Raw genomic sequence first — 25,961 nt, 5'->3', positions numbered from 1 at the left:
GTGTTAACTTAATGAATTTACTGATGGGGTTACTTCCTGTGTTAACTTAATGAATTTACTGATGGGGTTACTTCCTGTGTTAACTTCCTGAATTTACTGATGGGGTTACTTCCTGCGTTAACTTAATGAATTTACTGATGGGGTTACTTCCTGTGTTAACTTCCTGAATTTACTGATGGGGTTACTTCCTGTGTTAACTTAATGAATTTACTGATGGGGTTACTTCCTGTGTTAACTTAATGAATTTACTGATGGGGTTACTTCCTGTGTTAACTTCCTGAATTTACTGATGGGGTTACTTCCTGCGTTAACTTCCTGAATTTACTGATGGGGTTACTTCCTGTGTTAACTTAATGAATTTACTGATGGGGTTACTTCCTGCGTTAACTTCCTGAATTTACTGATGGGGTTACTTCCTGTGTTCCTGAATTTACTGATGGGGTTACTTTTAAGGAATTTCCTTCCTGCTTTGCTCCTATGGGTACACTCGCAATTGCTGCTAGTCCACCCATTGTGCCATCATTGGCTTGAATGGGGACGCCTGCTCTATTAATTTTATTTCTATGGCTGCACATGCATTAAGGAGGAAAGGAGAAAATGTACACAAAAAAAAGTGTATTGAAGATTTTCAATGGCGACGCACATTTTTAGACTGGGAAACTAAATGTAAACTGTTAATTTGTAGTATGGTCCCTGACATTTCTGACTTGTAAACTCGTTGTAGAAAGATGAGACCCGAGTTTCCAACTTGAAATATATCAGATTCGACCAATTGGGACGCTTTACGCAAAAACCTACGTACATTTTAAATCAGAGGTTCCGAGTTGTCGTGAGGATGTGTCTGCAGAGTTGGCCATGAATTCCTGACTGGCACCATAATTAATAGCCTACGCTTTAACAAACTGCTCTCACCAACTGTTGGGCTATTATGAGCAATGTAGCATGTTGCCAAATCAATGTTTAGGAGGACTTGTTGATAGTTTATTATTCATTGAAAACCCTCCCTCTCTCCCTCCAGGGAATTATTTGTTGTAGTCCAGAGTGGAACAGGTGAATCAGGATGGATATCCGCGGGGCGGTGGACGCCGCAGTGCCTACTAACATCATCGCTGCCAAGGCTGCGGAGGTCAGAGCCAACAAGGTCAACTGGCAGTCATACCTACAGTGAGTACACCTTCGTCATCATCCTCTTAGTCCTCCTGTCACCATTTATCTTCCTCCTCATCAGTTGTCTTTAAGACTCTAGGCCTATGATTTCTTTGAATGTCTTTGATCTCTGGTCTTTCGTACATACTAAACAAAAGTAGCTGATGGGTTATCTTTGGTTCTCTGTTCTGTGACTCAATACCTTGTGAATGTTAGTTCCTTTTGTCTGTAGATTCGTAACTCAGACCTTTAACTTCAGGCTGTCGGGCTTTAGTGGCCTCACTAACATAATCACGGACTGGAGAAATGGAACCAGGTTGTATAGTGCTGGTATGTTCCAGTGTGAATGTCAGCTTTGGATAAGAAGCTCTCTCTGTAATTAGGAACTGACTGTTAAATAGAGAAGTCAAAAGACCCTGACATCCCATAATAGATCAGACCAAGGCTTAACATTGAACTTTTTTAGCCACTTGTCCTTTGGAGAAGTATGACAGATTTTTGTTTTACTTTTACTGAAAATGGTGACCTTTGCTTTAAGAACTCAACAGGAGAGAGGTCAGGAATACTGGGAAAAATGGGTTTTGTACTTGGAAAAGGTCTAATTCAAAGATGCCAATGTAACTAATATGATGATATGAAGGTATGAAGTGCACTGTAACTGCCAGATCTTTTTAGTTATTTTATTTGACTTTATTTGTACTTTGTGTTCCTACAATAAAAAGAAAGTATAAAAAAAAAAAAAATGGTGTTGTATGATAAAAGCAACCACTTCACAAAGTAACCATTGTTATCACTGGTCTCGACAATGGAAGACAGCTGATCTCTGATTCCATGTATTATATTTCCTGCTGTTGTGTCCTTGAGCAAGGCACTTAACCCCCCACAAAGTAAAATACTGCGCTCATGGGCTACTGTATAAAACACATGTGGTCTGTCAACCTTCCATCTGGAGAGATACTGGGTGTGCAGGCTTTTGATTCAACCCTGCTCAAACAAACCAGAGTGATCTTATCAAGATCCTGTTGAGCAACTGATTTTTTTTAAATTTATTTTTTACAATGTGGTGTGTTTGAGCAGGGTTGGAGTAAAAGCTTGCACACCCAGTAACCCTCCTGGAGGATGGTTGGCCACCTTGCACCCCCAGTAACTCTCCTGGAGGATGGTTGGCCACATTGCACCCCCAGTAACCCTCCTTGAGGATGGTTGGCCACCTTGCACACCCAGTAACCCTCCTGGAGGATGGTTGGCCACCTTGCACCCCCAGTAACTCTCCTGGAGGATGGTTGGCCACCTTGCACACCCAGTAACCCTCCTGGAGGATGGTTGGCCACCTTGCACCCCCAGTAACTCTCCTGGAGGATGGTTGGCCACCTTGCACACCCAGTAACCCTCCTGGAGGATGGTTGGCCACTTTGCACACCCAGTAACCCTCCTGGAGGATGGTTGGCCTACTTGCACCCCCAGTAACTCTCCTGGAGGATGGTTGGCCACCTTGCACCCCCAGTAACTCTCCTGGAGGATGGTTGGCCACCTTGCACCCCCAGTAACTCTCCTGGAGGATGGTTGGCCACCTTGCACCCCCAGTAACTCTCCTGGAGGATGGTTGGCCACCTTGCACCCCCAGTAACTCTCCTGGAGGATGGTTGGCCACATTGCACCCCCAGTAACCCTCCTGGAGGATGGTTGGCCACCTTGCACCCCCAGTAACCCTCCTGGAGGATGGTTGGCCACCTTGCACCCCCAGTAACTCTCCTGGAGGATGGTTGGCCTACTTGCACCCCCAGTAACTTTCCTGGAGGATGGTTGGCCACCTTGCACCCCCAGTAACTCTCCTGGAGGATGGTTGGCCACCTTGCACCCCCAGTAACTCTCCTGGAGGATGGTTGGCCACCTTGCACCCCCAGTAACTCTCCTGGAGGATGGTTGGCCACCTTGCACCCACAGTAACTCTCCTGGAGGATGGTTGGCCACCTTGCACCCCCAGTAACTCTCCTGAAGGATGGTTGGCCACCTTGCACCCCCAGTAACTCTCCTGGAGGATGGTTGGCCACCTTGCACCCCCAGTAACTCTCCTGGAGGATGGTTGGCCACCTTGCACCCCCAGTAACTCTCCTGGAGGATGGTTGGCCACCTTGCACCCCCAGTAACTCTCCTGAAGGATGGTTGGCCTACTTGCACCCCCAGTAACCCTCCTTGAGGATGGTTGGCCACCTTGCACCCCCAGTAACTCTCCTGAAGGATGGTTGGCCTACTTGCACCCCCAGTAACCCTCCTTGAGGATGGTTGGCCACCTTGCACCCCCAGTAACTCTCCTGGAGGATGGTTGGCCACCTTGCACCCCCAGTAACTCTCCTGGAGGATGGTTGGCCACCTTGCACCCCCAGTAACCCTCCTTGAGGATGGTTGGCCACCTTGCACCCACAGTAACTCTCCTGGAGGATGGTTGGCCACCTTGCACCCCCAGTAACTCTCCTGGAGGATGGTTGGCCACCTTGCACCCCCAGTAACCCTCCTTGAGGATGGTTGGCCACCTTGCACCCACAGTAACTCTCCTGGAGGATGGTTGGCCACCTTGCACCCCCAGTAACCCTCCTTGAGGATGGTTGGCCACCTTGCACCCACAGTAACTCTCCTGGAGGATGGTTGGCCACCTTGCACCCACAGTAACTCTCCTGGAGGATGGTTGGCCACCCTGCACCCACAGTAACTCTCCTGGAGGATGGTTGGCCACCCTGCACCCACAGTAACTCTCCTGGAGGATGGTTGGCCACCCTGCACCCACAGTAACTCTCCTGGAGGATGGTTGGCCACCCTGCACCCACAGTAACTCTCCTGGAGGATGGTTGGCCACCCTGCACCCACAGTAACTCTCCTGGAGGATGGTTGGCCACCTTGCACCCACAGTAACTCTCCTGGAGGATGGTTGGCCACCTTGCACCCCCAGTAACTCTCCTGGAGGATGGTTGGCCACCTTGCACCCCCAGTAACTCTCCTGGAGGATGGTTGGCCACCTTGCACCCCCAGTAACTCTCCTGGAGGATGGTTGGCCACCTTGCACCCCCAGTAACTCTCCTGGAGGATGGTTGGCCACCTTGCACCCACAGTAACTCTCCTGGAGGATGGTTGGCCACCTTGCACCCCCAGTAACTCTCCTGAAGGATGGTTGGCCACCTTGCACCCCCAGTAACTCTCCTGGAGGATGGTTGGCCACCTTGCACCCCCAGTAACTCTCCTGGAGGATGGTTGGCCACCTTGCACCCCCAGTAACTCTCCTGGAGGATGGTTGGCCACCTTGCACCCCCAGTAACTCTCCTGAAGGATGGTTGGCCTACTTGCACCCCCAGTAACCCTCCTTGAGGATGGTTGGCCACCTTGCACCCCCAGTAACTCTCCTGAAGGATGGTTGGCCTACTTGCACCCCCAGTAACCCTCCTTGAGGATGGTTGGCCACCTTGCACCCCCAGTAACTCTCCTGGAGGATGGTTGGCCACCTTGCACCCCCAGTAACTCTCCTGGAGGATGGTTGGCCACCTTGCACCCCCAGTAACCCTCCTTGAGGATGGTTGGCCACCTTGCACCCACAGTAACTCTCCTGGAGGATGGTTGGCCACCTTGCACCCCCAGTAACTCTCCTGGAGGATGGTTGGCCACCTTGCACCCCCAGTAACCCTCCTTGAGGATGGTTGGCCACCTTGCACCCACAGTAACTCTCCTGGAGGATGGTTGGCCACCTTGCACCCCCAGTAACCCTCCTTGAGGATGGTTGGCCACCTTGCACCCACAGTAACTCTCCTGGAGGATGGTTGGCCACCTTGCACCCACAGTAACTCTCCTGGAGGATGGTTGGCCACCCTGCACCCACAGTAACTCTCCTGGAGGATGGTTGGCCACCCTGCACCCACAGTAACTCTCCTGGAGGATGGTTGGCCACCCTGCACCCACAGTAACTCTCCTGGAGGATGGTTGGCCACCCTGCACCCACAGTAACTCTCCTGGAGGATGGTTGGCCACCCTGCACCCACAGTAACTCTCCTGGAGGATGGTTGGCCACCCTGCACCCACAGTAACTCTCCTGGAGGATGGTTGGCCACCTTGCACCCCCAGTAACTCTCCTGGAGGATGGTTGGCCACCCTGCACCCACAGTAACTCTCCTGGAGGATGGTTGGCCACCCTGCACCCACAGTAACTCTCCTGGAGGATGGTTGGCCACCCTGCACCCACAGTAACTCTCCTGGAGGATGGTTGGCCACCCTGCACCCACAGTAACTCTCCTGGAGGATGGTTGGCCACCCTGCACCCACAGTAACTCTCCTGGAGGATGGTTGGCCACCCTGCCACATTACAATTATAACCAAATACTTTTTATGTCTTTCTAAAATAATTCCCTCATTCAATGAACCAGGGATCCAAATCGCTAAGGTGGGAGCAGTAACTAAGATGTGGATCTATTTTGTAAGGTTAAAATATTCAGTGTTCAGGGGAGATCTTGACAGCATAGGAGTTACTTGTCAATTAGGCTATTGTACGAATATTTGTCAGAGTTACATGGCCAGTATTGAAAAAAGACTCCTAGCCAATGTTGAGCGCTTGTGAGACTGTTTTCCAACTGGAGTATGCAGCATTGGTTTCATCAACTGCTCCCCGGTTATACGAGTGTTAGGACATTAGACATGATAATGACATTAATACATGCTAATGGTTAAATCATTAACCAGCCAAACTACACAATATGTTTGAATTGGCTACTATATAGTTAGTCTGTATATCATTATACAAATGTCAAATGTCTTTCTCTGGCAACGGCCCACTGGCATTATACACAGGTGATGCACACACAGACTTCTCTAGGATTTTCATTGCTGACTAGAAATTAGCTCTAACTGGGCAAATAACTCACTAGCGGGTATCAACAAATACGTCTTAGCTTGCTTTGATCTTAAACGCATTTTGCCACAGCATGATTGTAAGACCGCTTATGCCTGTCAATGCAGGCCTATGATATTGATACTCCGATGCAGAGACTGGGAGAACGGTGAGGAAAACATCCGGGTCGGTACTTTGTTAGATTTGCTACTTCTGTCAAATGTGTCTTACGTGATCATGGGAATCAGCGCAGCCCCTTTATAGAGCAAAGAGTCTGCTCCACCTTGTCATTCATCTGTATAGAGCAAAGAGTCTGCTCCACCTCGTCATTCATCTGTATAGAGCAAAGAGTCTGCTCCACCTCGTCATTCATCTGTATAGAGCAAAGAGTCTGCTCCACCTCGTCATTCATCTGTATAGAGCAAAGAGTCTGCTCCACCTCGTCATTCATCTGTATAGAGCAAAGAGTCTGCTCCACCTCGTCATTCATCTGTATAGAGCAAAGAGTCTGCTCCACCTCGTCATTCATCTGTATAGAGCAAAGAGTCTGCTCCACCTCGTCATTCATCTGTATAGAGCAAAGAGTCTGCTCCACCTCGTCATTCATCTGTATAGAGCAAAGAGTCTGCTCCACCTCGTCATTCATCTGTATAGAGCAAAGAGTCTGCTTCACCTCGTCATTCATCTGTATAGAGCAAAGAGTCTGCTCCACCTCGTCATTCATCTGTATAGAGCAAAGAGTCTGCTCCACCTCGTCATTCATCTGTATAGAGCAAAGAGTCTGCTCCACCTCGTCATTCATCTGTATAGAGCAAAGGGTCTGCTCCACCTCGTCATTCATCTGTATAGAGCAAAGGGTCTGCTCCACCTCGTCATTCATCTGTATAGAGCAAAGGGTCTGCTCCACCTTGTCATTCATCTGTATAGAGCAAAGGGTCTGCTCCACCTCGTCATTCATCTGTATAGAGCAAAGAGTCTGCTCCACCTCGTCATTCATCTGTATAGAGCAAAGAGTCTGCTCCACCTTGTCATTCATCTGTATAGAGCAAAGAGTCTGCTCCACCTTGTCATTCATCTGTATAGAGCAAAGAGTCTGCTCCACCTCGTCATTCATCTGTATAGAGCAAAGGGTCTGCTCCACCTCGTCATTCATCTGTATAGAGCAAAGGGTCTGCTCCACCTTGTCATTCATCTGTATAGAGCAAAGGGTCTGCTCCACCTCGTCATTCATCTGTATAGAGCAAAGAGTCTGCTCCACCTCGTCATTCATCTGTATAGAGCAAAGTCTGCTTCACCTCGTCATTCATTACTAGAGCTGTCTGGCTTCGTTGTTAGCCTCCCTCTCATGATGCACAAAAGCTAATACACTTGAATAATGCAACACGACATGTAGAAATTGTTCATTACTGTTGGCAAAACATTGTCCAGTACAGCCTAGAACACTTTACAGCTTGGCAGGCTAACTTCCCTTGCTAGCTTATGACTGAATTCACTACCCTCGTACTTTGATACAAAAATATTCTGATTTCAAAGCTGATTGTCACCAAAACAGTTCATTGATAACTTTGTCTACTTCTCCACCAAAAACGTATAGTATGAACTTCTTCTTATCCCCCGTCTCTTTTCAGCTACATTCCATTGCCACAGATTTCACAGCCACATTCTGCCTTGTGAATGACATCCATTACTTTCTTAGTGCTCCCCTTTGCCCTCAGAACAGCCTCACTTCGTCAGGGCATGGACTCTAAAAAGTGTGGAAAGCGTTCCACAGGGATGCTGGCCCATGTTGATGCTGATGCTTCCCACAGTCGTGTCCAGTTGGCTGGATGTCCTTTGGGTGGTGGACCTTTCTTGATACAAACGGCAGCGTTGCAGTTTTTGACACACCGGTGTGCTTGACACCTGCTACCATAGCCTGCTCAAAGGCACTACAATATTTAGTTTTGTCCATTCACCCTCTGAATGGCACACATACACAATCCATCTCTCAATTGTCTCAAGGCTTAAAAATCCTTATTTAACCCTTCTCCTCCCCTTCATCTACACTGATTTGAAGTGGATTTAACAAGTGACATAAATAAAGGATCATATCTTTCACCTGTTCAGTCTGTCATGTAAAGAGTGTACTTAATGTGTTGTACACTCAGTGTATGTCATCTTAGTAGAACCCCCCCCTCCAGAGTCCAAACTGGGGGAGATGGGGGTTCTTAATGTGTTGTACACTCAGTGTATGTCATCTTAGTAGAACCCCCCTCCAGAGTCCAAACTGGGGGAGATGGGGGTTCTTAATGTGTTGTACACTCAGTGTATGTCATCTTAGTAGAACCCCCCCTCCAGAGTCCAAACTGGGGGAGATGGGGGTTCTTAATGTGTTGTACACTCAGTGTATGTCATCTTAGTAGAACCCCCCTCCAGAGTCCAAACTGGGGGAGATGGGGGTTCTTAATGTGTTGTACACTCAGTGTATGTCATCTTAGTAGAACCCCCCCTCCAGAGTCCAAACTGGGGGAGATGGGGGTTCTTAATGTGTTGTACACTCAGTGTATGTCATCTTAGTAGAATCCCCCCTCCAGAGTCCAAACTGGGGGAGATGGGGGTTCTACGAAGCTATATGGTTTGAAGATGATCATACCAAGGATCATTTAGCTATTTGATTTTGAAGTGTTGACCCCTTTAAGTATCCCATAGGCAGTTTTGGCATGTCTCATGGTCTGACAAACACCGCTGGGTTTTCATGGGAATTTGTTTGTTATGCTAATTAGATTAGACTCGAGTGTTTTAATAGTCATCAATCATACTGTGTACCTTGTCTCCTTGGGGTCAAATTTTTCCAGGGGAGGAATATGAATGTCATTTCTATTACATTGTGTGTTCTCTGTCAGAGGTGGTAGGATTTGATGTGAAGTAGTTGTAATTATCATGCTGTGTCTTGTCTCAGGGGCCAGATGATCTCTGCCGAGGACTGTGAGTTCATTAAGAAGTTTGAAGTGGCTGATTCTGAGGGGAAACAGACCATCCTCACCAACCAAGGACATCAGGTACACCACACAAGGATTTTTCAGACATTTAAATCCTTGGGTGGGCCGCTTTAAGTTTTTTTTGGGGGGGGGGTTCAAACAGTGTAAAACTTTATTTCAATTTTTGTAATTTAATTTGTGATGAAAAAGCGCTTTCAATGTAAACTGAAATGACTAAAACCGTATGCATGCATCTTAGCTGTTAGTGCACTATATAGGTTAAAGAAGTAGTGCCTAGCCTCTGTCACATGACCCAGAAATGTAGAATATGTCTGGGTTAGCATCATCTAATAATAATAAAATAATTATCTGGACACTTTCTATTTTTCATATTGCTACTATGCAAATACGCAAGTAACCATTTCACTGTACCATTTACAACTTCTGTATCTTGTGCATGTGACAAATAAACATTGATTTGATATAGTTTGTGTTCACCAGAGACAGTAATGTGATCAGCAGGACCTGCACCAAAATCAGATTAGGATATAGGCAGGCTACTACTTTCACCACTTTAAGTATTGACATCTTTGGTTGATTACTACACTACTCACTCTGTATAGCACATGGCTTCACATGTGAATACGTAAAGAGATAGATGGGGCTAAGGCTTAAGAGGGTGTGAAGGATGCTGAATGGGTGTAGAAAAAGAAGAGCTCTCCAGTAGGTGTACCAAAACATTCAAGGGCCCTTTTCTCAAAAGTGGGGTTACCTACTTTAATCAACTTTCAAAGCAGAATTACATTCCCATTATGGTAGAGAAATTACTAAATTATCTGGCAACAGCTCTGGTAGACATTCCTGCAGTTGGCATTCCAATTAGAAATGTCCTTGTTTTTGAAAGAAAAGCAATACATTTTTTTTGTCCATTTTAAAATAACATCAAATTGATCAGAAATACAGTGTAGACATTGGTAATGTTGTAAATTACTTTTGTAGCTGGAAACGGCTGACTTTTTATACATTTTTATTTATGGAATATCTACAGAGGCCCATTATCAGCAACCATCACCTTTTGGTGACGCACCCTCAAGTATCAATGACAACTGCATTTAAGTGGACTGATACAAGCATGCGTTACTTGGGTGTTAATATTACGTCATACTATGGGTAACTATGTGCTTTGAACTACCTCCCTGTGATTAGTAAATTCACTATACCGTTGGATGCCCTCCCTATATATCTAGCAGGTCGGTTTGCTTCAGTAAAAATGAATGTCTTACCAAGACGGCTTTATCAGTTTTCAGTGCTTCCTGTTAAAATTCCTGCTAAAACTTTTACTGGTCTAAAAGCAGCAGTAGGCACATTTTGATGGCAAAATAAGAAGGCTCGTATTAGTTATCAGAACTACAGCTGGTCCAGGAATTGGGTGGGCTTGGCCTCCCTAACCGTACATCATATTACTGGGCAGCGCAACTTAATCACACAGCTCGTATTAGTTATCAGAACTACAGCTGGTCCAGGAATTGGGTGGGCTTGGCCTCCCTAACCGTACATCATATTACTGGGCAGCGCAACTTAATCACACAGCTCGTATTAGTTATCAGAACTACAGCTGGTCCAGGAATTGGGTGGGCTTGGCCTCCCTAACCGTACATCATATTACTGGGCAGCGCAACTTAATCACACAGCTCGTATTAGTTATCAGAACTACAGCTGGTCCGGGAATTGGGTGGGCTTGGCCTCCCTAACCGTACATCATATTACTGGGCAGCGCAACTTAATCACACAGCTCGTATTAGTTATCAGAACTACAGCTGGTCCAGGAATTGGGTGGGCTTGGCCTCCCTAACCGTACATCATATTACTGGGCAGCGCAACTTAATCACACAGCTCGTATTAGTTATCAGAACTACAGCTGGTCCAGGAATTGGGTGGGCTTGGCCTCCCTAACCGTACATCATATTACTGGGCAGCGCAACTTAATCACACAGCTCGTATTAGTTATCAGAACTACAGCTGGTCCGGGAATTGGGTGGGCTTGGCCTCCCTAACCGTACATCATATTACTGGGCAGCGCAACTTAATCACACAGCTCGTATTAGTTATCATCTAACCCTAACCCTAACCCCTAACCCTAAATCATCTAACCCTAACCTTAAATCATCTAACCCTAACCTTAAATCATCTAACCCTAACCCTAACCCTAACCTTAAGTCATCTAACCCTAACCCTAACCCTAACCTAACCCTAAATCATCTAACCCTAAATCATCTAACCCTAACCCTAACCCTAACCCTAACCCTAACCCTAACCTAACCCTAACCCCTAACCCCTAACCCCTAACCCTAACCCCTAACCCTAACCCTAACCCCTAACCCCTAACCCCTAACCCTAACCCTAACCCTAACCCTAACCTTATATCATATTACTGGGCAGCGCAACTTAATCACACAGCTTGATTTGTCTCAGCTTGAAATGTAGTCTTTACATTGTCTTCTCTTTTTATAGCAGACCCTATTTCTATTGACAGGATTAAACAAAGTCCAATTATTACTCTAACATGGAAGACATGGATGTTCAACGCCAATATAAACTGAGTAATGACATTTTATAGACACTGGCCTATATTCCACAACCCAACCTTTCTTCCTTCTACTATGTCCCAAGGTTTTAGGAATGGGAGGAGAGAAGGCTTTGTAGAGGCTCTCACCTACTCAAAGGCTCCATTTTCTAATAATTTAATGAAGTCCAGGAGGAATTCATTATTTCCCTAACAAATGTTTTATACAGTTGAAATCGGGTGTTTACATACACTTAGGTTGGCGTCATTAAAACTCGTTTTTCAACCACTCCACAAGTTTCTTGTTAACAAACTATAGTTTTGGCAAGTCAGTTGTGTCATGCACAAAGTAGATGTCCTAAGTAATGTTTCCAACAATTGTTTACAGACAGATTATTTTAATTATAATTCACTATCACAATTCCAGTGGGTCAGAAGTTTACATACACTAAGTTGACGGTGCCTTTAAAGCTTGGAAAATTTCATAAAATGAGCTTCTGATAGGCTGATTGATATCATTTGACTCAATTGGAGGTGTACCTGTGGATGTATTTCAAGGCCTACCTTCAAACTCAGTGCCTTTTCACTTGACATCATGGGAAGATCAGAAGAAAACACCGAAGACCTCAGGAAAAAAAATTGTAGACCTTTACACGTCTGGTTCATCCTTGGGAGCAATTTCCAAACGCCTGAAGGTACCACGTTCATCTGTCCAAAACAATAGTACGCAAGTATAAACCCCATGGGACCACGCAGCCGTCATACCGCTCAGGAAGGAGACTCGTTCTGTCTCCTAGAGATGAACGTACTTTGGTGTGAAAAGTGCAAATCAATCCCAGAACAACAGCAAAGGACCTTGTGAAGATGCTGGAGGAAACGGGTACAAAAGTATCTATAGCCACAGTAAAACGAGTCCTATATCGACATAACCTGAAAGGCCGATCAGCAAGGAAGAAGCCACTGCTCCAAAACCGCCATAAAAAGCCAGACTACGGTTTGCAACTGCACAAAGATCGTGTATAGCTTCCACATGGACTCTGTACCGGTACCTCCTGTATATAGCCTCCACATTGACTCTGTACCGGTACCCCCTGTATATAGTCTCCACATTGACTATGTACCTGTACCACCTGTATATAGCCTCCACATTGACTCTGTACCGTAACACCCTGTATATAGCCTCCACATTGACTCTGTACTGGTACCCCCTGTATATAGCCTCCACATTGACTCTGTACCGTAACACCCTGTATATAGCCTCCACATTGACTCTGTACCAGTACCCCCTGTATATAGCCTCCACATTGACTCTGTACCGTAACACCCTGTATATAGCCTCCACATTGACTCTGTACCGTAACACCCTGTATATAGTCTCCACATTGACTCTGTACCGGTACCCCCTGTATATAGCCTCCACATTGACTCTCTACCGGTACCCCCTGTATATAGCCTCCACATTGACTCTGTACCGGTACCCCCCTGTATATAGCCTCCACATTGACTCTGTACCGGTACCCCCCTGTATATAGTCTCCACATTGACTCTGTACCGGTACCCCCTGTATATAGCCTCCACATTGACTCTGTACCGGTACCACCTGTATATAGCCTCCACATTGACTCTGTACCGTAACACCCTGTATATAGCCTCCATATTGACTCTGTACCGGTACCCCCTGTATATAGCCTCCACATTGACTCTGTACCGGTACCCCCTGTATATAGCCTCCACATTGACTCTGTACCGGTACCCCCTGTATATAGTCTCCACATTGACTCTGTACCGGTACCTCCTGTATATAGTCTCCACATTGACTCTGTACCGGTACCCCCTGTATATAGCCTCCACATTGACTCTGTACCGGTACCCCCTGTATATAGTCTCCACATGGACTCTGTACCGGTACCTCCTGTATATAGCCTCCACATTGACTCTGTACCGATACCCCCTGTATATAGCCTCCACATTGACTCTGTACCGGTACCTCCTGTATATAGTCTCCACATTGACTCTGTACCGGTACCTCCTGTATATAGCCTCCACATTGACTCTGTACCGGTACCCCCTGTATATAGCCACCACATTGACTCTGTACCGGTACCCCCTGTATATAGCCTCCACATTGACTCTGTACCGGTACCTCCTGTATATAGCCTCCACATTGACTCTGTACCGGTACCCCCTGTATATAGCCTCCACATTGACTCTGTACCGGTACCCCCTGTATATAGCCTCCACATTGACTCTGTACCGGTACCCCCTGTATATAGCCACCACATTGACTCTGTACCGGTACCCCCTGTATATAGCCTCCACATTGACTCTGTACCGGTACCTCCTGTATATAGCCTCCACATTGACTCTGTACCGGTACCCCCTGTATATAGCCTCCACATTGACTCTGTACCGTAACACCCTGTATATAGCCTCCACATTGACTCTGTACCGTAACACCCTGTATATAGCCTCTACATTGACTCTGTACCGTAATACCCTGTATATAGCCTCCACATTGACTCTGTACCGTAATACCCTGTATATAGCCTCCACATTGACTCTGTACCGTAACACCCTGTATATAGTCTCCACATTGACTCTGTACCGGTACCCCCCTGTATATAGCCTCTACATTGACTCTGTACTGTAACACCCTGTATATAGTCTCCACATTGACTCTGTACCGTAACACCCTGTATATAGCCTCCACATTGACTCTGTACCGGTACCCCCTGTATATAGCCTCCACATTGACTCTGTACCGTAACACCCTGTATATAGCCTCCACATTGACTCTGTACCGGTACCTCCTGTATATAGTCTCCACATTGACTCTGTACCGGTACCCCCTGTATATAGTCTCCACATGGACTCTGTACCGGTACCTCCTGTATATAGCCTCCACATTGACTCTGTACCGGTACCCCCTGTATATAGCCTCCACATTGACTTTGTACCGTAACACCCTGTATATAGCCTCCACATTGACTCTGTACCGTAACACCCTGTATATAGCCTCCACATTGACTCTGTACCGGTACCCCCTGTATATAGCCTCCACATTGACTCTGTACCGGTACCCCCTGTATATAGCCACCACATTGACTCTGTACCGGTACCCCCTGTATATAGCCTCCACATTGACTCTGTACCGTAACACCCTGTATATAGCCTCCACATTGACTCTGTACCGTAACACCCTGTATATAGCCTCCACATTGACTCTGTACCGTAACACCCTGTATATAGCCTCCACATTGACTCTGTACCGGTACCCCCCTGTATATAGCCTCCACATTGACTCTGTACCGGTACCTCCTGTATATAGTCTCCACATTGACTCTGTACCGGTACCCCCTGTATATAGCCTCCACATTGACTCTGTACCGTAACACCCTGTATATAGTCTCCACATTGACTCTGTACCGGTACCTCCTGTATATAGCCTCCACATTGACTCTGTACCGGTTCATTCTGTATATATTCTTATTTTATTGCTGCTCTTGAATTATTTATTATTCTTATCTCTTACTTTTTTTGGGGGGGTGCATTTTCTTAACTGCATTGTTGGTTAAGGGCTTGTAAGTAAGCATTTCACTGTAAGGTCTACACCTGTTGCATGTGACAAATAAAATTGGATTTGATAATCTCATGTAGACTAGCCTACCAGCACAGCCTACCCCCACTGTATCTGCCTGCTGTTGGCTAGAGTGCACGTGCCAAGATCAGAGTAGAGTACATTTTCTATTTAACAGTTTTTGTGCCCAATAGAAATTAAGTTTTGACATTTTTGGAGTCACTTTTATTGTAAATAATATGTTTCTAAACTCTTCTACATTAATGTGGATGCTACCATGGTTACGGATAATCCTGAATGAATCGTGAATAATGATGACTGAGTTAGACGCACAAATATCATACCCCCCCAAAGAATGCTAACCACCCCTGGTATAGTAATGGTGAGAGGTTAGCATGTCTTGGGGGTATGATATAAAATGCTAACCTCCCCTGTTATTGTAATGGTGAGAGGTTAGCATGTCTTGGGGGTATGATATAAAATGCTAACCTCCCCTGTTATTGTAATGGTGAGAGGTTAGCATGTCTTGGGGGTATGATATAAAATGCTAACCTCCCCTGTTATTGTAATGGTGAGAGGTTAGCATGTCTTGGGGGTATGATATAAAATGCTAACCTCCCCTGTTATTGTAATGGTGAGAGGTTAGCATGTCGTGGGGGTATGATATAAAATGCTAACCTCCCCTGTTATTGTAATGGTGAGAGGTTAGCATGTCTTGGGGGTATGATATAAAATGCTAACCTCCCCTGTTATTGTAATGGTGAGACGTTAGCATGTCTTGGGGGTATGATATAAAATGCTAACCTCCCCTGTTATTGTAATGGTGAGACGTTAGCATGTCTTGGGGGTATGATATAAAATGCTAACCTCCCCTGTTATTGTAATGGTGAGACGTTAGCATGTCTTGGGGGTATGATATAAAATGCTAACCTCCCCTGTTATTGTAATGGTGAGACGTTAGCATGTCTTGGGGGTATGATATAAAATGCTAACCTCCCCTGTTATTGTAATGGTTAGACGTTAGCATGTCTTGGGGTTATGATATAAAATGCTAACCTCCCCTGTTATTGTAATGGTGAGACGTTAGCATGTCTTGGGGGTATGATATAAAATGCTAACCTCCCCTGTTATTGTAATGGTGAGAGGTTAGCATGGCTTGTGGGTATGATATAAAATGCTAACCTCCCCTGTTATTGTAATGGTGAGAGGTTAGCATGTCTTGTGGGTATGATATAAAATGCTAACCTCCCCTATTATTGTAATGGTGAGAGGTTAGCATGTCTTGGGGTTATGATATAAAATGCTAACCTCCCCTGTTATTGTAATGGTGAGAGGTTAGCATGTCTTGGGGGTATGATATAAAATGCTAACCTCCCCTGTTATTGTAATGGTGAGACGTTAGCATGGGTGTATCCAAAAGTGCTGGAGTACAGAGCCAAAACAACAGAACATGTCTCACTATCCCAATACTGTTGGAGCTCACTGTATCCTCCAAGATGATTTTCAGAATAGTTTGTCTTCAGGATGTCATAGTAATGGGTATATTATCTTCCTTCTCCAGTGTGCCAGGACGTTCCTGAACCTGATGGCTCACATCTCTAAGGAGCAGACTGTCCAGTACATCCTCACCCTAATTGATGATACCCTGCAGGTAACACCTGCTTACAGACACACACTTATACACACTTACATTTGGACAAATGAGATGCAAATATACAGTACCAGTCAAAGGTTTGGACACACCTACTCATTCAAGGGTTTTTCTTTATTTTTAGTGTTTTCTACTTTGTAGAATAATAGTGAAGACATCAACACTATGAAATAACACATATGCAATCATATTGTAATCAAAAAAGTGTGAACAAATATATTTTATATTTTGAAGTTCTTCAAAGTAGCCACCCTTTGCCTTGATGACAGCTTGCACACTCTTGGCATTCTCTTAACTAGCTTCATGAGGAATACTTTTCCAACAGTCTTGAAGGAGTTCCCACATATGCTGAGCACTTGTTGGCTGCTTTTCCTTCACTCTGCGGTCCAACTCATGCCAAACCATCTCAATTGGGTTGAGGTCGGGTGATTGGAGGCCAGGGCATCTGATGCAGCACTCATTACTCTCCTTCTTGGTCAAACAGTCCTTACACAGTCTGGAGGTGTGTTTTGGGTCATTGTCCTGTTGAAAAACAAATTCTGGTCCCAATAAGCTCAAACCAGATGGGATGGCGTATCGCTGCAGAATGCTGTGGTAACCATGCTGGTTAACCTCTCTGGCGTGCCGCTAGCAACCCACCTCGACAACATCCGGTGAAAAGCACCAAATTCAAATGACAGAAATAGTCATAATAAACATTCATGCAAAAACAAGTGTTATACATCGGTTAAAAGATTAACTTCTTGTTAATCCAGCCGCTTTGTCAGATTTCAAAAAGGCTTTACGGCGAAAGCATAACATGCGAACATCTGAGGACAGCGCCCCGCACACAAAAGCATACAAACATTTTCCAACCAAGCAGATGAGTCACAAGTCAGAAATAGCAATAAAATGAATCACTTACCTTTTTGAAGATCTTTATCTGGTTGCAATCAGAAGGGTCCCAGTTACACAATAAATGTTTGTTTTGTTCGATAAAGTCCCTCTTTATATCCCAAAAACTCTGTTTTGTTGGTGCTTTTTGTTCAGTTATCCACTGGCTCAAAGGCGGTCAAAGCATGCAGACAAATACATCCTAATAGTACGGGTAAAGTTTGTCAACATGTCAAACGATGTTTATAACTAATCATCAATTATCTAAATAATGGATAATATTTCAACCGGACAATAGCGTATTCAATAGAAAGGAAAAAGAACGAAGGGCGCACACCATGTGACGCGCACAAACCAGTACTGCATGCTTCCCCAGTCCCCTAACAAAAAGGTATTTTTCTTTGTCGTTTTTCAGAAAACAAGCCTGAAACCATGTCTAAAGACTGTTGACATCTAGTGGAAGCCATAGGAACTGCAATCTGGGCCCTAACCAATTACATAGTCAATAGGCATTCAATGAAAAACCACTCGCATCAAAGAAATCCCACTTCCTGGATGAATTTTCCTTGTGTTTTCGCCTGCCATATCAGTTCTGTTATACTCACAGACATTATTTGAACTGTTTTAGAAACTTCAGAGTGTTTTCTATCCAATTCTACCAAGTATATGCATATCCTAACTTCTGGGCCTGAGTAACAGGCAGTTTACTTTGGGCACGTCATTCATCCGACTTTCCGAATACTGCCCCCTGTCACTAAAAAGTTAAGTGTGCCTTGAATTCTAAATAAATCACTGACAGTGTCACCAGCAAAGCACCCCCACACCATCACACCTCCTCCTCCATGCTTCACAGTGGGAACCACACATGTGGAGATCATCCGTTCACCTACTCTGCATCTCACAAAGACACAGCGGTTGGAACCAAAAATCTCAAATTTGGAATCAGACCAAGGGACATATTTCCACCCGTCTAATGTCCATTGCTCGTTTTTCTTGGCCCAAACAAGTCTTCTTATTGGTGTCCTTTAGTAGTGGCTTCTTTGCAGGAATTCGACCATGAAGGCCTGATTCACGCAGTCTCCTCTGAACAGTTAATGTTGATGTGTCTGTTACTTGAACGGTGAAGCATATTTGAGGCAGTTAACCTCTAACACCTCCCAAACCCGGATCCGGGAGCACCCCCATCAGTAGAAAAGCTACTAGCATAGCCTAGCATAGCGTCACAAGTAAATAGTAGCATCTAAATATCATTAAATCACAAGTCCAAGACACCAGATGAAAGATACACATCTTGTGAATCCAGCCATCATTTCTGATTTTTAAAATGTTTTACAGGGAAGACACAATATGTAAATCTATTAGCTAACCACGTTAGCAAAAGACACCACTTTTTTTACTCCACCAGTTTTTTACTCCATCAGTAGCTATCACAAATTCGACCAAATAAAGATATAAATAGCCACTAACCAAGAAACAAATTCATCAGATGACAGTCTGATAACATATTTATTGTATAGCATATGTTTTGTTAGAAAAATGTGCATATTTCAGGTATAAATCATAGTTTACCATTGCAGCCACCATCACAACTCTCACCAAAGCGACTAGAATAACTACAGAGAGCAACGTGTATTACCTAATTACTCATCATAAAACATTTCTTAAAAATAAACAGCGTACAGCAATTGAAAGACACAGATCTTGTGAATCCAGACAATATTTCAGATTTTCTAAGTGTTTTACAGCGAAAACACAATATAGCGTTATATTAGCATACCACAATAGCAAACATCACAACCGCATTGATTCAAGCCAAACATAGCGATTACGTATAAACCACCAAAAGATATTAATTTTTTCACTAACCTTCTCAGAATTCTTCAGATGACAGTCCTATAACATCATATTACACAATGCATATAGAGTTTGTTCGAAAATGTGCATATTTAGCGGCACAAATCGTGGTTATACAATGTGATTAGTGGCCAAAAATTCAAGCAATCTGTCCGGCGCCATCTTGGAGAGGCACCTATTCTAATCGAAAACTATTCATAAACTTGACTAAAAAATACAAGTTGGACAGCAAATGAAAGATAAATTAGTTCTTAATGCAATCGCTGAGTTAGATTTTTAAAATTAACTCTGGCAGTGCACCTCCTTGCACAAAGGTGGAGGTAGCGGTCCTGCTGCTGGGTTGTTGCCCTCCTACGGCCTCCTCCACATCTCCTGATGTACTGGCCTGTCTCCTGGTAGCGCCTCCATGCTCTGGACACTACGCTGACAGACACAGCAAACCTTTTTGCCACAGCTCGCATTGATGTGCCATCCTGGATGAACTGCACTACCTGAGCCACTTGTGTGGGTTGTAGACTCCGTCTCATGCTACCACTAGAGTGAGAGCACCGCCAGCATTCAAAAGTGACCAAAACATCAGCCAGGAAGCATAGGAACTGAGAAGTGGTCTGTGGTCACCACCTGCAGAATCACTCCTTTATTGGGGGTGTCTTGCTAATTGCCTATAATTTCCACCTTTTGTCTATTCCATTTGCACAACAGCATGTGGAATTTATTGTCAATCAGTGTTGCTTCCTAAGTGGACAGTTTGATTTCACAGAAGTGTGATTGACTTGGAGTTACATTGTGTTGTTTAAGTGTTCCCTTTATTTTTTTGAGCAGTGTATATTGTGTATTACGGGTAACGTCCCGAGTCGGTCAACAAGGTTTACCCTCGCTCTTTTGTTTGGGTGCAGCACAGTGTTTTTGTATACGTGTTTGTTTTGGTTGTATTTGGGACAGCAGGTAGCCTAGTGATTAGAGCTTTGGGCCAGTAACTGAAAGGCTGCTAGATCGAATGCCCAGGCTGACAAGGTAAAAATCTGTCGTTCTGCCCCTGAACAAGGCAGTTAACCCACCGTTCCTAGGCCGTCATTGTAAATAAGAATGTGTTCTTCACTGACTTGCCTAGTTAAATAAATAAATAAAAACCTATTGTGTATCTCTCTCCTGTCTCCAAAATCATTTATACCAGCGTGACAGTAGAACCGGGTTCTAGTGTTTTTGTATGAGAACCACTAGAGGTTAAAACGAGGTTCTGTTCCTTCAGAACTACTAGAAACTTCAAACTCAACTTTGGACCTCGAAACCACTTCCACTGCATTTTTTTCATTGTTCCCTTCGAATCAGGGACTGAGTTAGAAGTGGGACACCAGGTGTGCAATTCATTGTCAGGTAGAACAGAAAACCAGCAGGCTCTGGACCTCGCAGGTTAAGAGTTGAATATCCCTGCAGTAGAAGAGAGAACCGATTTTGTGTTCCTTTAGAACCACTAGATGTTAAAACAGGGTTCTGTTGTCTTTCTGTAGGAGAACCACCAGAGGGTGAACATCTTCTTTGACTACGCCAAGAAGACAAAGAACACCGCCTGGTCCTACTTTCTTCCCATGCTCAACCGCCAGGACCTGTTTACCGTCCACATGGTTAGTATCACTACGCCACCCACTAGCCTACAGGTATCACCGAAGGAGAAAGGGAGGGGGAGAGGTGGGATATGGGAGGATATGGCGAAAGGAAGTGTCCTGAGGGAGAGATTAAGAAAAGTTGAAGAGGAGGAAAACATCCTCAAAGATTCAAAGGCATATTTCTTATGATGTTTTCAGAATGACCAGAAGGTTATTTGCATGAAGATTACATGTACATTTTTGTGTGGCCTTTCTTATAAAATATACTGAACAAAAATATAAATGCAGCATGTGAAGTGTTGGTCCCATGTTTCATGAGCTGAAATAAAAGATCCCAGAAATGTTCCATACGCACAAAAAGCTTATTTCTCTCACATGTTGTGCACAAATTTGTTTACGTCCCTGTTAGTGAGCATTTCTCCTTTTGCCAAGATAATCCATCCACCTGACGTGTGGCAGATCAAGAAGCTGATTAAACAGCATGTGGGCTCCCGAGTGGCACAGCGGTCTAAGACACTGCATCTCAGTGCTAGAGGAGTCACTACAGACCCTGGTTTGATTCCAGGCTGTATCACAGCGGTCTAAGGCTCTGCATCTCAGTGCTAGAGGAGTCACTACAGACCCTGGTTCCATTCCAGGCTGTATCACAACCGGCCGTGATCGGGAGTCCCATAGGGCGGCGCACAAGTGGCCCAGCGTTGGCTGGGGTAGACCGTCATTGTAAATAATAATTTGTTCTTAACTGACTTGCCTAGTTAAAAAAAATAAAGTGCACCTTGTGCTGGGGACAATAAAAAGCCACTCTAAGTTGTGCGTTTTGACACACAACACAATGCCACAGTGTTGACGTTTTGAGGGAGCAATTGCCGTGCTGACTGCAGGAATGTCTACCAGAGCTGTTGCCAGATAATTTAGTAATTTCTCTACCATAATGGGAATGTAATTCTGCTTTGAAAGTTGATAAAGTAGGTAACCCCACTTTTGAGAAAAGGGCCCTTGAATGTTTTGGTACACCTACTGGAGAGCTCTTCTTTTTCTACACCCATTCAGCATCATTCACACCCTCTTAAGCCTTAGCCCCATCTATCTCTTTACGTATTCACATGTGAAGCCATGTGCTATACAGAGTGAGTAGTGTAGTAATCAACCAAAGATGTCAATACTTAAAGTGGTGAAAGTAGTAGCCTGCCTATATCCTAATCTGACTTTGGTGCAGGTCCTGCTGATCACATTACTGTCTCTGGTGAACACATACTATATCAAATCTATGTTTATTTGTCACATGCACAAGATACAGAAGTTGTAAATGGTACAGTGAAATTGTTACTTGCATATTTGCATAGTATCAATATGAAAAATAGAAAGTGTCCAGATAAATGTATTGTATAAATATTTTATTATATGATGCTTACCCAGACACATTCTACATTTCTGGGTCATGTGACAGAGAGGCTATAACCCCCCAGCTACATCTAACTAAGTGGATGGGTCACTATTGTCTAGACATGTATATAAAATACAAGATGGCTGTGGTAACCTCCAGACACACCTGGCTAACTTGATGGGTCATGTAATCATGTGGCGAAGTGGAGTCTTTTGTTTAGATATGTAGCTAGCTAGCTAAACAATGAACCATAATCCCAACCCATGCACAAGCAAAACAAACAGATTGTCACAGTCAGCCACCATGCATGAACTGCTGTAGTATGAATCTGCAGGGAGCTAAAGCTAACCAACTAGGTTCAATGTTAGCTAGCTTGCTAACTCTAGGTTATAACTAGCAATGCAAATGGCTTTCTGAGATACCAATAATATTACTACATAGATCATACACACATCCCGTTCGCTAGCTAGCTAACAGTATGCTTGAATTTAAAATGAAAACAACTTTGACACAATTAGAAACTAATAATATCTGTTAATGTAGTTAGACTTTTACTCATGTACACGAATGAACTCTTCACACTGGAACCCCTTTAACGGAGACGTCCTGTGTCTTTTCCATTTTGTTTGTACAGCTTGTTTGGCTTGTTGTGTCAAGTCACTCCGGTTCATGCTGACTGTGTGCAGAAAGTAGTCCATCACAACTTTTCCCCACTGATCTTTGTCTATAGTCCTAAATTCAGTGCAGCAATGTTGTTGAGAACAGTAGCAACACTTTTGCAGTTCTCTATGGCTAACGTTATATCTGTCAAAAAAGCTGTGGTAGCAAGGATTATCTACACATACTGAGCAGCTCATGTTGAAGACCAAAGCGTGCTACATGGCAGACCAATCCGAAACTCGTCTCAGCATGTCCAGCCCAGCCATTATCTCAGCCAATCATGGCTAGTGAGAAGGTTCCTCACTTTTTCCTAGGCTAAGCCAACTAGGCTCGTAATTAAAATGTTTTATTCGTATTTACAGATGGCATACAATTTTGATATTGAGACACATGAAAGTTCACATGTTCCAGAAGGCATTTCTGCCCAAAACTCAGCAAAAAAAGAAATGTCCCTTTTTCAGGACCCTGTCTTTCAAAGATAGTTCATAAAAATCCCCAAAACTTCACAGATCTTCATTGTAATGGGTTTAAGCACTGTTTCCCATGCTTGTTCAATGAGCCATAAACAATGAACATGCACCTGTGTAACGGTCGTTAAGACACTAACAGCTTACAGACAGTAGGCTTTTAAGGTCACAGTTATGAAAACTTAGGACACTAAAGAGGCCTTTCTACTGACTCTGAAAAACACCAAAAGAAAGATGCCCAGGGTCCCTGCTCATCTGCATTAGCGTGACTTTGGCATGCTGCAAGGAGGCATGAGAACTGAAGATGTGGCCAAGGCAATAAATTGCAATGTCCGTACTGTGAGACGCCTAAGACAGCGCTACAGGGAGACAGGACAGACAGCTGATCGCCCTCGCAGTGGCAGACCACGTGTAACAACACCTGCACAGGATCAGTACATCCGAACATCACACCTGCGGGACAGGTACAGAACGGCAACAACAACTGCCTGAGTTACACCAGGAACGCACAATCCCTCCATCAGTTATCAGACTGTCCGCAATAGGCTGAGAGAAGCTGGACTGAGGGCTTGTAGACCTGTTGTAAGGCAGGTCCTCACCAGACATCACCGGCAACAACGTCGCCTATGGGCACAAAGCCACCGTCGCTGGACCAGACAGGACTGGCAAAAAGTGCTCTTCACTGACGAGTCGCGGTTTTGTGTCACCGGGGGTGTTATCGTCGAAGGAATGAGCGTTACACCGAGGCCTGTACTCTGGAGCGGGATCGATTTGGAGGTGAAGGGTCCATCATGGTCTCGGGCGGTGTGTCACAGCATCATCGGACTGAGCTTGTTGTCATTGCAGGCAATCTCAACGCTGTGCATTACAGGGAAGACATCCTCCTCCCTCATGTGGTACCCTTCCTGCAGGCTCATCCTGACATGACCCTCCAGCATGACAATGCCACCAGCCATACTGCTCGTTCAGTGTGTGATTTCCTGCAAGACCGGAATGTCAGTGCTCTGCCATGGCCAGCGAAGAGCCTGGATCTCAATCCCATTGAGCACGTCTGGGACCTGTTGGATCAGAGGGTGAGGGCTAGGGCCATTCCCCCCAGAAATGTCCGGGAACTTTCAGGTGCCTTGGTGGAAGAGTGGGGTAACATCTCACAGCAAGAACTGGAAAATCTGGTGCAGTCCATGAGGAGGAGATGCACTGCAGTACTTAATGCAGCTGGTGGCCACACCAGATACTGATTGTTACTTTTGATTTTGATGCCCCCCCCCCCCCCTTTTTTCCAGGGACACATTATTCCACTTCTGTTAGTCACATGTCTGTGGAACTTGTTCAGTTTGTCTCAGTTGTTGAATCTTGTTATGTTCATACAAATATTTACACGTTAAGTTTGTTGAAAATAAACACAGTTGACAGTGAGAGGACGTTTCTTTTTTTGCTGAGTTTATATTTTTGTTTGCAGTAATCCATTCAGGTGTATTTTGTTGCTTTTGGTGAATGCGTTCTAATGATCTAAAGTCACGCTGTTCCTACTGCCTGTAATAAATAAATAAACTAGTCCATTCAAAGTGAATGATTTGAGGCCTGTGTGGCAAATGGCTTATTTGCATATAGGCCTACTGTAGCTCTGATTGGCTGTGGTGTACCGGTCTGCGTTAACTCTGGTCCTGGACAAGACATATGGTTTATTTACTGCACTGTCTATTAGTTGTCCAAACGCACAGCCACTTTCCCACTCTATATCGCTATAGAATTTCACAAATACCTTACTCTATGTCATTCCCAAACATTCTATGAATTTGTGGAAATGACCATATCTAAGTGCTCGCTTGTCAGAAAATGTATAAAAAAGTTAGAATTTTCTTCCTGGGGGGTATATGAAATGTTTATAAGATTTCAAGTTGTTAAAACTGTCAGCACCACTTTAATATTGAGCAGGCTCAGGCTTGGCTTTAGGGTCTGACTTGTAGTCTCTCCTCTCTCCCAGGCGGCCAGGATCATCGCTAAGCTATCAGCCTGGGGTCGTGACCTGATGGAGGGAAGTGACCTCAACTACTACTTCACCTGGATCAAGACCCAGCTCAGCTCCCAGGTATATGACCCTTCAACCCTCTGAACTAAAACACATGTATATCAGCCCCATCTCAGTGCCCAGGTATACAGTGGGGAGAACAAGTATTTGATACACTGCCAATTTTGCAGGTTTTCCTACTTACAAAGCATGTAGAGGTCTGTAATTTGTATCATAGGTACACTTCAACTGTGAGAGACGGAATCTAAAACAAAAATCCAGAAAATCACATTGTATGATTTTTAAGCGATTAATTTGCATTTTATTGTCAATTCCCCGACAGGGAGGAAGGA

General features: G+C 44.6%; 1 protein-coding gene across 1 annotated transcript in view; it reads left to right on the top strand.

The window, feature by feature from the left end:
• The window catches only part of atp6v1h (ATPase H+ transporting V1 subunit H), a gene marked incomplete at its 3' end in the record, with an annotated part of 32,830 nt that extends 7,141 nt beyond the window's left edge, over positions 1–25,689 (top strand). Inside the window, exons 2-6 of the mRNA XM_038982937.1 lie at positions 1,019–1,164; positions 8,949–9,048; positions 16,669–16,758; positions 20,994–21,107; positions 25,585–25,689. Coding sequence (XP_038838865.1) covers positions 1,061–1,164; positions 8,949–9,048; positions 16,669–16,758; positions 20,994–21,107; positions 25,585–25,689 — 513 coding nt within the window. The remainder of the gene's footprint in view (positions 1–1,018; positions 1,165–8,948; positions 9,049–16,668; positions 16,759–20,993; positions 21,108–25,584) is intronic.
• Between the last annotated feature and the right edge of the window lie 272 nt (positions 25,690–25,961).

This window comes from Salvelinus namaycush, unplaced genomic scaffold, assembly GCF_016432855.1.
Source record: "Salvelinus namaycush isolate Seneca unplaced genomic scaffold, SaNama_1.0 Scaffold1358, whole genome shotgun sequence".
Classification (NCBI taxonomy): domain Eukaryota; kingdom Metazoa; phylum Chordata; class Actinopteri; order Salmoniformes; family Salmonidae; genus Salvelinus; species Salvelinus namaycush.
The sequence above is the reverse complement of the archived record's forward strand: the minus strand, read 5'-3'. Positions and strand labels throughout refer to the sequence as shown.